We start from the raw sequence: 15,197 nt of genomic DNA on the forward strand, positions 1-15,197 counted from the left end.
AATCCATCATTCAAGGGAGATAATTAGCGCAATGAATCACTATGATTCTATTCTTGTTGACCTATGGTTGTTTGAAGTTTAAACTTACTGGTCCATCTCCTCTCTTCTGTCTTTTTCTTCCTTTGGTTACTACTGGTGGTTCTTCAAAGTCACTGTCATCATCATTTTCTGGTCTAAAGGTAAATATTTATTTATCAAATATTGCAGTTATAATGCAAAAACATATTTGGGCAATATTTGCCACTTCACCATAAAATTGTAAATTATGTACATGCATACTAGAACAGATGAATTCATTCTCATGTATACTAATCACCTCAGAAACTTACAAAACCTTTGAATAGACTTATTAAGAAGGGATATAATTACGATACTGTTGTCAAGTCATTAAAGATTGCATATTTTGGCGTTAATATTGAGTCACTGATAAGGTCTTTGCATCGGAACTAAAAACATTTATTCTAAAAACAATTGTTGGCATGACACGGGTTATGTTCTTCTCATATATGTTATGATGGTATGATACTAAACCCCTAAGGATTGTGCCTGATGTTCATATGATGAAATCATAATCTTTCAGTCAGTTTAATTCAAGTCTGGAGCTGGCATGTCAGTTAACTGCTAGTAGTCTGTTGTTATTTATGTATTATTGTCATTTTGTTTATTTTCTTTGGTTACATCTTCTGACATCAGACTCGGACTTCTCTTGAACTGAATTTTAATGTGCGTATTGTTATGCGTTTACTTTTCTACATTGGTAAGAGGTATAGGGGGAGGGTTGAGATCTCACAAACATGTTTAACCCCGCCGCATTTTTGCGCCTGTCCCAAGTCAGGAGCCTCTGGCCTTTGTTAGTCTTGTATTATTTTAATTTTAGTTTCTTGTGTACAATTTGGAAATTAGTATGGCGTTCATTATCACTGGACTAGTATATATTTGTTTAGGGGCCAGCTGAAGGACGCCTCCGGGTGCGGGAATTTCTCGCTACATTGAAGACCTGTTGGTGACCCTCTGCTGTTGTTTTTTATTTGGTCGGGTTGTTGTCTCTTTGACACATTCCCCATTTCCATTCTCAATTTTATTATCAGGGGAAAAAACTAGGACTTTATCAGTTTGTAATTTAATTATCTTAGTTTATTATAAATTAAGTGTTGGACATGGACATAAAGAGATTTAAAGAATTTTATCCTCACTGCACTATGGTTGGTATGGTAAATAAAAAATTAAAATATATAACCAGCTAGCCTGAGACTATAGAACTACTATTAACTCCCTTAAAGAAAAAACATTAAATCAAAGAGCAGAATGCTCTGAGGGATACGATTGCCATAGTTTTCATTGACACATGTATAGCAGTTCTGCCAACTTTTCATTAAGCAAATGCTTGAGATTTGGCCAAAATTGAAAAGATTAAAGAGAAAAACAATGGATTCAATGATACTGCCGCAAAAAAAGCATGAACATGAATGAGTCTCACGCATTTTTGGCAGCCCTGGTACAGCTGGATAGTATTATTTTCAAAACTAATTCAACTGCATATGCAAAATGTAATAATCTGAATAGTCACTCAACTTTAAAAATAGCCAATCCCGGATACAAGTGTATGAGCAATGTACTTATTGTGTTTTATTTTTGTACTATAAATTCCCAGTTTACTTTCCACAGCAGTCACTGAGAGTGAGAAAAGGTACATTTTTATTTCACTTCGTATCTTATCACCGTTAATTCTAGGAGGAACCCCATTTCTAACTCTTTAAATATTAATTTCCTTTGGGTCAGTGGGCATGACTCCTTTCCGTACACACTCTCTGTTTAAATTGAGATCGTTCTTAACATAATACGACATTTATCTATCGACATCTAACGAGTTAAATTTCTTTTAATATTGTAGTATTGTATTTCGATTTTGACGGAAAATACTTCCAGAAGGGAGACAACTCGAAACGATAATATGGAAGACTCCATTTCGGCTGAAGGGGTGTAAACCTTTCCGAAGTGGACATTTATTTTAATTTAAATGATGCATATGATTTAAAATTATGCAACAACAATAACCCTCAATAGCAGACAGACATAGAAAGAATCCCACGAGTTTCAAATTAATCAATGAAGCGGGGAATCCAGAGCAACCACTCAATCTGATACCCCTTGAAATCAAGAAAACTATACGCATGCGCATTAATACATAAACAAACCCGCGACTTGTGGTTTGGAACAAGAACGTTTATTAAGTGATATGATGAATAGTTCTCCATTTCTTTATGAGAGTACAGTATCAAATATCAGTTTCATAACGGTAAAATATAGAAAAACTCCACTTCAGTTCTTATATATGACAGAAATAGAATTATCGGAATTCAGAGAACTCCCGCATTTATCAAAACTGGGGGATTCCCTCTGACGTGTTTCTAAATTTATAAAAACACTAAATATAAATACTGCTTAATTCTGATTTTCCATGTTGTTAAAAACACGCATATAAGTCAAGGGAAATATCAAACATGAAGATTATGAGAAGAACATTACAGGAAAGTTGTTTATGTTCAATCCTTTTGCTTGTTTTTACCTTTTAAAGCAAGACAATCATAAGAATCTGAGATGTTGCTGAATGTTTAGAATAAAACGGCTGACGTGAGGGAATGCAGCAATGAGTCAACGGTAAAAGTCTACAGATTGCTTGAAAGCAATCGTATCCCAAAAAGTATATGACGTAGTGAGCATTTTTTTTGTTTGATACAAATTCAATTAGAAATTTAGCATAACTTTTCACTTGAACATAGTTCTTAGTTTAAAAACATGATAAAAGAAATCATTTGAATTCATGCTTAAATTCTTAAAATAATCATCTTATGCCATTCATTTTCATTTCAAAAGACAAGACAAAAAAAAAATTAAGTTTCTTAACATATTCTGAAATGTCTTGCCTTCTTTAAAGATCATTGATTTTATGTTGATAATCCTAAAAATAAAGCTTTACAACAAGTATCAAACAACTTACCATGATCCAAGAAAATGAGGTCAAGGTCAGATTAACGAAACAGGAAATACATGTACAATCATTCAATACACCAAATAAAGTTGACATATTGCTTCTAAGAAACAGACTAAACCAGGAAAAATAACCATTGACCAATGAACCATGAAAATGAGGTCAAGGTCAGATGAACAAGAAGTTAGCAAGATTTGTAGTCTTAAACTGAATCTACGTTGTCTAAATAATTTTTGTAGAACCTGTGACCTGTCAGATCACTATCCTTATGACAACCTTTCAGCAACAGAAGGCACAGGCTTGACAAATATTATTTAGACAATGTAAATTCAATATTAGACTACAAAAGAGAGAAATCCTTATTCTTCTTTTTACATAAATTGCCTTCTTTGGTATATTTGCTGTTTTTCTATTCCTTTTTGATGCATACATGCATCTCTTTTTATCGAAATTCTAACACTTACAATGAGATTTCTGAAGATGGCTCGGCCATGGATCTGGCCTCTGCATCTACTTTTGCTTTTCTTGGTCGTCCTACCATTTTGCTCTGTGATGATGTTGTCCACTATTTAGTTCTGTAAAAATAATTCTTATGTTAAAATTATGCAAATTTTGGTTCATTTTGATATCAAAATAGCTTATTGGAAGATTGATAGGTCATTTTTTGACAATTCTCAATGAACCATTTACATTGACAATCATGGAACCAAAGAAGTGATGTAATTTTTTGACATTTAAGTAAGAGAACTGAAGTGACATGCAAGTTGCTTAAATACATATATGTACAATTTGTATATTTTCATGCATAAAAAAAAACCAGATTGATTATTTGATCTTTTTTTCTATTTTCTAGGTATAATACAATGAATTTTGTATGTGAACTTCATACATTTTCTCTTCCAATCCTTGAGCAGATGTGAGAAACGCTGAACTTGACAATTCACTGTTAAAATTTGTTACATCTACAGATGTATATCTTCACCCCCAAATTTGCGATTTAAATAACATAAAATTAGGACAAAAACATTAAGATGCTACAAATTATAACTAAACAGAGAAAAAACAAATAAATTCTATCCATATTACAAAAATACAAGACTGTGTAAGCCAATACCTAAACTTTTCCTTATTAGCAGGTACCCAAGTTATTAAAACTGAAATAGACCGGTCTACTTTGTCTTTGACATGTTCGAGTACTTAAAACATTTTTGGAGTTGTCTCCCTTACACCAACAATAAACGGAATGCTTTCGGGAGGATTTGGGTCATTTCCTTCTTAAAATGCTTCTTTTGGGTAGTATTTCGCGTATACTACAGGTATGACGTTACTATTGAGAGGTACAGAGAATAAATGTTTAAAAACAGAGTGATTTATGACACGGACAAAGAAAAATATCATTATCACATCTAAAACTCTCGAAACTGTGCATATATCTATTCTATACTATGTGCATTCTCACAAAGGGTTAAGATGTGACATCCTTTGAAAATTAACCACCACACCACTGCTTTGTGAAGCTACTATTACCTTTAATCTTCCATCGGTTTCTTCTGTAGGTTGGCGGGTTTCCTTTGGTATAAACAATGATCACGTGATCAGAAAAAGGTTACTTCCCTTGAATTACACTTTTGAGTTATTTCCCTTAGACTACTTTTCATTATTAATTAGCAGGTACCCCAATTAAATTTTCATTTCTCTGATACAAGTAGTTGCCCGTTCTCAGTTTGTAAGATATGCACATGGTTGCAGTGACGCCTTGGATATAATGAACGTGATATTTTCACCATTTTTATGCTTTATAACAGAGAAATACTTTTCTAAATTAGTCCGACTGTCACTCTTATAAGATTTATCACAACTGAATTTATAAATCTAAGCAATATCAAATATTTCCAGATATCGGCCAGAATTATTACATACTAGTAAAAAAATGAAGATTAGAGAAATGTGTGGTCTAATTTATTAAAGATTAGAGAAAAAGGGGTAAAAATAAAATGTTTACAGAATAACAGACCCCCCCTCCAGACCCTCATGGGTAAAACCTATACATTATAGTCAAATTAAAGGTAAATACCATTTGGTTTTAACGTATAATAACAATACAGTACGGTGTATACTTAAGAAAGCATGGTCAAATTATATTTGTTACTACAGTTAGCTGTCAGAAAATATTCATAAAGTAGATAGCAACAACAGTTAATAAAAACCAGAGGTCAATAACCTGTTTCAGGAAGATTCTTTATTTAATCAAATTCAAATAAGCTGTATTTTTACGAAACCTGTAAATATTTAACGAATTCAGGGGGAATTTTAACCGAATAATGATCAATAATGTTGAAAAATGTAAGAAGGGGAACTGTTGACCTCCGAGGGAAGTATCAGCTCAATAATCAGTGCTTCAGTATTCACATGTGTTTTCATATCACACAATTGTTAAATTTCCCGTAGAAAATTAGAACATCATTAAATAAACTGTTGACACAAAGATATGTCTCGACTGTCGGCATAAAATTAAGAAAAAGACAATCTGATGGGCAGCAACAATTCAAATCAATTCAAAGTCTCTGGACCAACTAATGGGTAGGACCTCGAAATGATCGGCAAACTGAGACGTAAAATGTCTAATTAAATCAAAGTCGCTGGACCATAGCCTAGGGAGTAGGTCTTCATAATTGTTTTTTTTTTTCAAACTGAAATATACTTTAGTAATGCATCTTCATACAAAATATCAATGATCTATCACAAGTAGCTCCCACAAAGCTAAGCTTAGCAGTAAACAACAATAATTGTAGACTCCGTCATCGCAGCCGTCGCCAGAAAGCAATGTCTATGTCTCGCTTTCCACGACTTGTGTGAAATAAATAAATAAATAAATAAATAAATAATCTTTATTTCAAGAGTATGATCCCATTAGTTAAAACTAATCTTCCTGAGAGTCCTCAAAATAATAATAACATATTTATAAGTACATAGAGTATTATAAAGTTATATTATACACAATATACAATTGTATTTAAATAATAATGAAAAAGCATATTAATTTGCACAATTGATGAAAAATTTGTAACATTTTGTTTTAAAAGATACAAGTGTATTACTCATTTTTATTTCATTTGGTAAACTGTTCCATATTTGAGAACCTGAATATGTAAATGTTTTCTTTAAAAAATTTGTTTTTGGTTTTGGAAGATATAATAGTTTTTCATCAGCTGAACGTAAGTTATAATTTTGATTATCAGTAAAATGAAAATGTTCTTGTAAATAGTTAGGAACTATACCATTTAATGATTTAAATACAAGTATTGCCTTTTGGTATTGAATGCGTTTTCCCACATTTAACCAGTGTAAACTATTAAACAATAAATTGGATGATGTCATTATGTCAGCTTCTACTATAACCCTAGCAAATTTCTTTAATAACTTATTAGTTTATTTATTCCACTTTCACAACAGCTTCCCCATATATTGCAACAATAATCAAATAATGACAGAATCGCAGGCGAGGCAAAAACGAAGGGCCAAACTCACTCAGGTAAAGTTAACCTTAGATGCACGGAGCTATGCCCGGTCCATTTTGGCGCGGCATATAGATCCTATTGTGTCTACCGGCGAATTTATACGTGCCTGTGTGACTTTCAAATGTTTAGGTTGGAGCGTTCTCGATGAAGGTATATTCAGAAGAGCGCTTTGGACGCACACAGTTGATAAAGTGTATTTTGCATTTATTATTAACTCTGTCAGTGAACTGTTAGTCACCGAGTGTATCGTCAGTTCAATAGTCAGGGTTTTGGTACTTGCGTGATTTATGACTGAAATACCATTTTTAAAATATTCCACGTTTAAAATTTAGGAAATTATGAAGAAACTAAGACGCAAAGTTGACTTCAGTTGAACTTTTTTATGTCCGTTTTGTCATATATAGCTTCTAACGCTCATAAGAATTTATAAGATAAATAAGAAAATATTAGTGTGCTTACTAGCTTACTCGGTAGATAGCATTACTAGAAGCCAGGTATAGTAAATTAAAGAGAAAGACTATAAATTTCAACTGTAATGCATAGTCATTTAAATTAGAAAGAGTATAGCAATTTTAAATTATAGAAAAACGTCATTTTAAGAAGAAAGACTCATCATTTTAGCAAGAATGACTCGTGATTTTAACAAGAAAGACTCGTCATTTTAACTAGAAATATTAAGTAATTTTAACTAGAAAAACTAAACTAACAAATATACTAGTTAGAATCTCTCTGTATATATCTACTAGACGTTTTTTTTCATTGAGTAAATTCAATTCTTGACTTAGATCTGTATATATATATATATATATATATATATATATATATATATATATAGTTAGTGCCTTTTTTGTTGTTGGGATGTATTAGTACCCGGTCACGTCCACTTGTATTTTTTATCCATCTGGTGAGTTAAGTCTTTTTCAACTGATTTTTATAGTTCATTCTTATGTTGTATTATTATACACTACTGTCCCAGGTTAGGGGGATAGTTGGGATCCCGCTAACATTTTTAACCCTGCCATATTCTGTATGCATGTGCCTGTCCCAAGTCAGGAGCCTGTTATTCAGTGATTGTCGTTTGTTTATTTGCTACAAATTTGTTACTCGGTAATTTTTTGTACATAAATTAGGCTGTTAGTTTCCTCGTTTGAATTGGTTTACATTGTCATTTCGGGGTCTTTTGTAGCCGACTATGCCGTATGGGCTTCAGGGGCGTAGCTACCTAAGGCTCGACTAGGCACGTGCCTATACATAAATTTGCCGATTATACCCCTTTTGGAAAAAAAATAAAAAAAAATAAACATTTTAATTCTAATGCGTATTATTGCTAAATTAGGGAACTTGACTCCAGAAATAGCAGACAAAATTTACAACTCTTATCGTGCGGATTTAGGTGAAAAAACAGTATTTGAAGATGAGATAGCATGATGGAAAGCCCGTTGGAGTATTGAAGACAACAGACCAGATAGACTTCTTGGTGTCCTTAACGTAACAAACGCCGATCTGTACCCTTCAGTGTATAGGATTATTTGGATTTTATTGACAATGCCTGTTTCATCGGCAGCTAGTGAAAGATCCCTCAGCGCGATGAGACGCGTCAAATCCTACCTGAGATCGACAATGGGAGACGAGCGAATTTCAAATCTATCTTTTCTTCATATCCACCGACACCTCAATGTGGATGTTGATGCGAGTATAACTGATTTTATCGGCAGAAAAAAACCGTCGACTTGACTTTGAGTAAATGTATCATTGTCTTTGTGTATGAAACTGTATCTGAAAGTTATTCATAAAAGTTCAAAAATATAAAATTTGTTAAACCAATTTTTGCCGAAATTTGAGTTAAAAGATTCGTTCAAAAAAGTTGAAAATCTTTTCCTTTGATCCTCTGTGGGCCTTAATCTAAAACTAGTCTGATCTACACTGGGCATATTGTTTATTTTTTTTTCAGATTTTTGTTTGTACTACGTTAATTCAGGTGTTAATGTAATATTATTCATAATTCTTCGAACTTTTTTTCATGAATATTATCATGATAAAAACCAGTAAATATGATATTTTTGTACACAAAATTATGCAACTAAAATGCTGAAAAGACCCTCTGCCGATTTGTGCCTACAGTTGATCTGAAACCTAGCTACGCCCCTGCGGCTTTGCTCATTGTTGAAGGCCGTACAGTAGGTCTATTTCTATGATGGCCTAATCGAATGGGGCTGATCATTACTGTGTCTGTGTCTTAGCAAACACACCACTATGGTCTAAACAAACTGAGTTGATCATTACAGTGGTTATGTATCAATTATCTTATTAAGGTTGGGGTGATCGTGACAGTGATATTATTATATAGTTACTAGCAAATTAAGTAATGGGTGTTTTTTTTGTTTTTTTGTTATTTTGCTACAAAGACTCAAGGTCAGTGCGTGGTAGCCCAATCATTGCGTATACATTTTTTGATGAACATTAATTCTCAAAATTACATTTTTTTTTGGATGAACATTAATTCTCATAATTACATTTTTTCCTGCCAAAAAGTTTCAAAACAAACTCTCTACATTGTGTCTTCATGGCGGTTTATGTTTTGTATAAAATACACTCCTATGTACATCCACAAATGTCACAGGGGAGTGCCGCCCGATTTTTTTTTTATCACCATGTTTAGTATTTTGAGCTTGCTATCCGTAGCTGCCAGCATTCTATTATACTACATGTATATTTATCTTTTTCCAATTCTTACTTGTGCTTTTATTATCTGTTAATACCGTTCAAATTGGTATTGTTCCTTTTTATATATGTTTATTTTTCTTTATTCCACTGACCATGCTGACAGATATAAAAATCTTAAAGGGAGAGTGATGGCATCTCGGAAAAGCAAATTGGAAATAACACGTACAATGCAAATGCTGAAATCAAAATACCAATAGTTTAACATGCCCCATTTCCATTCTCCATTTTATTAGTATATGCAAAACATTTAGCTAATCACTTAATGATTCGAAGAATGACTGAAGGTACAGGATCAAACAAACTCTGTCGAAATGAGAATTGTCAATGATAATTGTAAGTAAGTAAATTGTTTATTATACAGTGACATGTGTTTTTCACAAAATATTATATAATACAGTAAAATATAAAAACAATAATTAGAACACCCGACCCTTTGGGTCTATAAATCACTTTAAACATAAATTTCAATGGTACGACGAACAAAAATAAATAAATGTTATCGAAAATTTTCATATAAAAAGTTCTTTCTCTTTCTGAAAGCTTGCAAAAGATATTTAGCAACAGCATAACAATACAATTGGCTTATCATAAGAGGTTTACTAGTACTTAATTAAACCTGGCATAAACACAAACTTAAACATGTAAACCGTTCACATATTTACGAAAAAGCATATAAACGATAAGAACAAATATCAACAGAGCGGTGCCGGGCTCTCTGCATATTACAAAACCCTTAAAGGTTTGTTGACTACTTCGAAGATTATTTTTTCACTCTATCAAAATATATTGCCTTTCAATAATATTGTTTGTTTTGCATAATTTTTTGTATTTTTTGTCTTATCATTCGTAGATAGCCTCAAATAAAGTTCGGAATCCGTACTCTTCCGTGCATTCAGGGATTCTTTTTTTTTTTTAGAAAACGCTTTATGCATAAAGGTATGATTTCAGAGTATAACTGAGTGTTTGTGTAGTTCGTTTTTAAAGCCATCATGGCCATATACCTTATAAAAGTTGGCAATATTCCCTGAATGTAGCCACATTTACCGACGACAGACAGAAGCAGCTTTCGTAAAGTAACAAACACCGATTATAATATAGAATTTAATTATTTTTTTTATATCATTTCTAGTATAAACAAGGTAAATGAGAAATATTGCATACTGTAAATTTTGCAAACTGAGTTCGACGATGTTTTAATTGACATTTGAATTACTATATTAAAGTATATGAAACCTTTTTACTATGAATCATTGAAACATTCTAAAAGCTAAACTGAACATTTATATATATGGAGAGAGAGATTCTGCACATAATTCATCATATATGAATATAATCGATGTTAGTTCATCTTTTATAGCCGTTTTTTTATTTCATCTTTTAAAGCTTTTCTGTCAAGCTTTCCACTATGAGTTTTTGGAAATGATTCAAAAAACAGAAATGTCTTGGGAACATGCAAGTTTCCTAGAAAACTCTCCGCGTATTTTCCCTTTTCTTTCGTTAGAAAGTTTACTAATTCCTCTACTGTAACTGTTTTGTCTTTCTTTAAGATGATCGCTGCGCAACCAAGCTGAAACGTCTGTTTATCGTGAACAGGACAGATGTAAACGTTCGCCACAGATGGATGTGTCTTCAATACACCTTCGATATAAGACGGTGATACTAAAGCGCCACCTATAATCATCATATCTGATTTGCGTCCCGTTACCACTACGCTATTGTCTGGTTTGACATATCCTACATCGTCAGTTTTGTACCAACCAGTCTTGTCACAGCACTGTTCAGCTTTTTGTTTTGCATTCAAATAACCGAGAAATCGGTATCTTAAACGAACATAGATTTCTCCAGTTGTGCCTTTTTGGACAATATGTTCATTTTCATCAACTATTTTAATTTCTGTACCAGGTAATGGTTGCCCAACTTCATAATTTTCGTACTCGTTCGAGTTTACAACAGTGCTACACATAAATCCAATTTCTGTACAACCGTAAGCAACTGCAAATTTAGTAGCTGTTCTGCCAATCACGTTTGCACAAAAAGAATCTACCGGAAGTCCTGCTGTACAGATAACACGAAGGGGAAATACACGAACACTTAATTCCTTTCTGCTTAACAGGTCCGATATACATGGTGTCAAAAGGAAAGCCGAGACACACGATTCAGATTCCAAAACACGGAGAGTAAAATCATTGATCTCTTCTACAGATTTCATTGCGAAAATATCAGTTACTGTAACCCGCGATCCTTTAGTTGCAAGCCATATTGACGGATAACTGCCCTGCCAACTGAAAGGTTTGTCGTTGAAGAACTTTTCCCCTGGCTGAACGTCAAGAAGTTTCCCCCAATGGACCCCCATTTCTATCATCCTCATGTGAGTCATTGGTACCGCCTTGGCCAAGCCGCTACTACCGGAAGTAAGAAAGATACCACATATATCATCGGCAGTAATATATGGCAGGTTACACTGACCACTAGGAATTTGTTCATCGTTGAATGCATTCATTGGAAAGACGTTTTGTAATGATGGGATTTTTGTGCTGATAGCCTTGCCATTAGTATCCATTGTTTCTATAAACTGCTTAAAAACCCCAATATCGCTCGAATCTAGGATGATTGCAACACAGTTACCAACTCCATTCAAAAGATTTACCACGCTGTTTGGACTTTCCCTGGCAAAGGCAAAATGTAATGGCACAAGTCCTGCCATTTGTAGCCCAAAAGTACAAATAAGCCATTCTGGGGTGTTTATATTAGCTACTGCAATTATGCTTCCTCTCTCAAATCCATATGTAAGTATTCTTTTAGCAAACAACTCTGCATTTGTGTACAGTTGAAAGTATGTAATTGAACAACGACCACCGTCTGGTGAACAAAATATTACAGCTTCCCTGTCAGGACATTCCTCAGCCAATTCTTTAAGTTTATCGGGTATAGATGTGTATAATATATCCACTGTCTCAGGTATATAAATGTAACTTTTACCTAACGTCGCCATATTTATAAAATTGTGCTTAAGTTTACATCCGGTGAAATTCACCTTTAATATAACCTCCGTCCAGCACACATGTAAACATGTTATGCATGAAAGCGTTATACATGTATATATATTATTGACCTGTATTGAATCAGAGCATATCTCGATACTAAATATAGAATACACTGAAATAAGAGAGTTCATTGTTGAACATTAGCTTTCATATATTTTGATGAAAATTAGAACAATAGTTTTGAAGATAAACTGGGACAATATCAAGGTAAACATAACACCCAGATACCCGGAGAATCAGTTTTAAGTGAAAACAAATTTAGAACTGACCTTTACTAATAAACTATTAATATATTGATTTTACTTTCAATTTGTTGGAGATTTATATGGTTTGCCTATTAAATTAAAATAAGGCTAGATATATACCGTGGCTTCATGGTGTGTCACAGTGGCGGATCCAGAGGTTTTAGTGGGGGGCTGACTAATATAAAAAGGGGGGTTGCTCCAGTCACGCTTCAGTGATTCCCTATATAATCAACCAAATTTTCCCCACGAATTCCTTGAATGTTTAAAAGATATTTTTTTACATATTGAATGACATTTTACCATTAAATACAAAAATATCTTTACATTTATAATGCAATAAATATACATCGAAATTTCAGCACGAAAAAATGTATGTAAAGTTAAGAAATCTTAATATTAGAAATTTCCACTTATAACAAATACAAATAATGTTAACAATTAATCCCTGTGCCCGTATTAGGGCAGACTGATTATAGTGTTATCAATTAATCCCTGTGCCCGTATTAGGGCAGACTGATTACAGTGTTATCAATTAATCCCTGTGCCCGTATTAGGGCAGACTGATTACAGTGTTATCAATTAATCCCTGTGCCCGTATTAGGGCAGACTGATTACAGTGTTATCAATTAATCCCTGTGCCCGTATTAGGGCAGACTAATTACAGTGTTATCAATTAATCCCTGTGCCCATATTAGGGCAGACTGATTACAGTGTTATCAATTAATCCCTGTGCCCATATTAGGGCAGACTGATTACAGTGAAATTATGGCTACAAGACATGCCTATGAGACTCGTGTGAAATGATGACTACTTTGGATATTTGATAAATTGCATTTTTTTCAAATACCTCAATATTTCATTGACAGATATTCATAAACTATATTTCAAAAAACCTAGCTTTGACAATTAACAAACAATATCCTCCTTGATTTTAAACTAATAACAATTATCAATTCTATAGACGATTGTTATGTTTATATACAGTTATAATATTACATTTCTATGTGATCTATTTTCCTGATGATTGGGTAATGACATGTCCTGTTACAGCTTTTGGTATCTTCCCATTACTTGACCACAGTCTGGACATACGTGAACAACATCTTTACAACTTTTAATAAAACATGGAGCAATACAACAACCCAGCCAAAAACTGAAAGAAAAAATGAAACTCCATGAAATACTTGCATTCTACAAATATCTTTTGTTCACATGTTTGTTTTCTTTAAAAGTAAAAAGAAAAAAAGAACACAAAGTCATACGTTTACGCGTACGTTTTGAATCTTAAAGATTTTCAATACGATTTCAGCGAAAAAGGTTTTGTTTGCTACCTCGGACATAAAGACATGTAACAACATCAGTATGAAGTTTTACGCCCTTTACAATGGCTTACTTTTCTAAGACATATATTATTTTTTGAAAGCACTGTTAAACTGAATGGAATTGCGTCTAACATCTAATGAATAAATTGTGCACATTGACTTTATTGATCTTTGTGAGATACCAATCTTATAGATAACACTGAAGTCGCGTCAAATAGGTTCATTTCATGAAAACAACAGGCTTCGTGGAGATTTATCATCTATACTACCCATATCATTCTTGCAGTATATATATATGGCAATCAATTGTATCTTGATAGTATGACTTTAATGGGCCCTGGAATTTGGAAAATGACAACAATATTCTATCTTGTTTAAATTCGAATTAAAAAAAAAGATGTGGTGTTTCTACATTTGAAGTGAAGCTTGAGGCATGGAAATGATATGAATATACCTATATATTGATAAATATATTTTTAGTTCATCCCTCGCAGTCGAAAACAGAAAAATGATTTTTTATATTATAAAGTAACATATACTTCATATTCTATACTCGAACATTTCAAACGGACTGAATGTTTCGGAAACCTAAAACCAATGAGATGTGGTATGATTCCCAGAAACAATGATGTGAACAAATGTTTGAACTGTCTAAGAGACATGTTTTGTATAATTTTAATAACTTGAATTAAAATATTTATCTAATACACAACTAAACTTGAATTAAAACAAAGTAAACCCAGTTTCTGTTTATAGGTTTCTGTCAAACTTACCCTGATAGAAAGAAAGCAAGACCAATTAACCAAGCGAATTTCCCTGCTTCATATTTTAAAGATGTCATTATATGTAAACTGCAAAATCTACATTTTGTATGTATTGAATACTTCGAAAATACAATTATTTCGCATGATGGGATTTCCGTGAATGAAACTCTTCGATGGACAAATATTCCAATGTCTGAAAATACAGAAATAAACTATCATGCTTTAAAAATATCAAGTCCTTATATACACTTTACCCATAAAACATTTGATCCCTATTCTTGAAGACAAATGACATTTTTCCTACCTTTGCGTTCAACTTCCATGTCAGAAACAAGAATAGATATTTCAGTTTGTTACAGTTAGGTTAAACTTATTTTCTTAAATATTAATATATATGTCTCTGATATTAACAAACCGAAATAATAGATCAATAATGAACTGGTTTATGTTATAATCACTTTTGATAAACATTGTCCTACAATTACTAATTGAAATACAAATATTTAGAAATGAAACAACAATATGTTAGTATATAAGTAAAAACAACTGAGTTTTTCTCCGCTTCATTACCCCGACTTTTGATTAAAATAC

The 15,197-nt window shown here is 32.8% G+C and overlaps 2 protein-coding genes across 5 annotated transcripts in view; both read right to left on the reverse strand.

Moving 5' to 3' along the window:
* LOC143068009 (cohesin subunit SA-1-like) overlaps window positions 1–4,625 on the reverse strand; it is a 59,764-nt gene extending 55,139 nt beyond the window's left edge. For all 4 annotated transcript variants that reach the window (XM_076241743.1, XM_076241744.1, XM_076241742.1 and 1 more), the window contains exons 1-3: window positions 4,517–4,625; window positions 3,454–3,564; window positions 89–173 (exon numbers count right to left, since the gene is read on the reverse strand). In XM_076241743.1, coding sequence (XP_076097858.1) covers window positions 89–173; window positions 3,454–3,530 — 162 coding nt within the window. In that variant the 5' untranslated portion in view covers window positions 3,531–3,564; window positions 4,517–4,625. The remainder of the gene's footprint in view (window positions 1–88; window positions 174–3,453; window positions 3,565–4,516) is intronic.
* A 5,693-nt stretch (window positions 4,626–10,318) lies between these two features.
* On the reverse strand, window positions 10,319–15,001 carry LOC143068008 (3-[(3aS,4S,7aS)-7a-methyl-1,5-dioxo-octahydro-1H-inden-4-yl]propanoyl:CoA ligase-like). Its single transcript, XM_076241741.1, has 3 exons — window positions 14,911–15,001; window positions 14,616–14,799; window positions 10,319–13,673 (listed from the first exon to the last, which is right to left on the reverse strand). The coding sequence occupies exon 3, from the start codon at window positions 12,404–12,406 to the stop codon at window positions 10,583–10,585; it is 1,824 nt and encodes a 607-aa protein (XP_076097856.1). The 5' UTR covers window positions 12,407–13,673; window positions 14,616–14,799; window positions 14,911–15,001; the 3' UTR covers window positions 10,319–10,582.
* Window positions 15,002–15,197: the final 196 nt, after the last annotated feature.

Source organism: Mytilus galloprovincialis, chromosome 3 (assembly GCF_965363235.1).
Source record: "Mytilus galloprovincialis chromosome 3, xbMytGall1.hap1.1, whole genome shotgun sequence".
Classification (NCBI taxonomy): Eukaryota; Metazoa; Mollusca; class Bivalvia; order Mytilida; family Mytilidae; genus Mytilus; species Mytilus galloprovincialis.

What these genes read in the sequence shown, in the direction of transcription:
- LOC143068008 (XM_076241741.1), bottom strand. Translation starts at nt 12,406, where the DNA reads ATGAACTCTCTTATTTCAGTGTATTCTATATTTAGTATCGAGATATGC.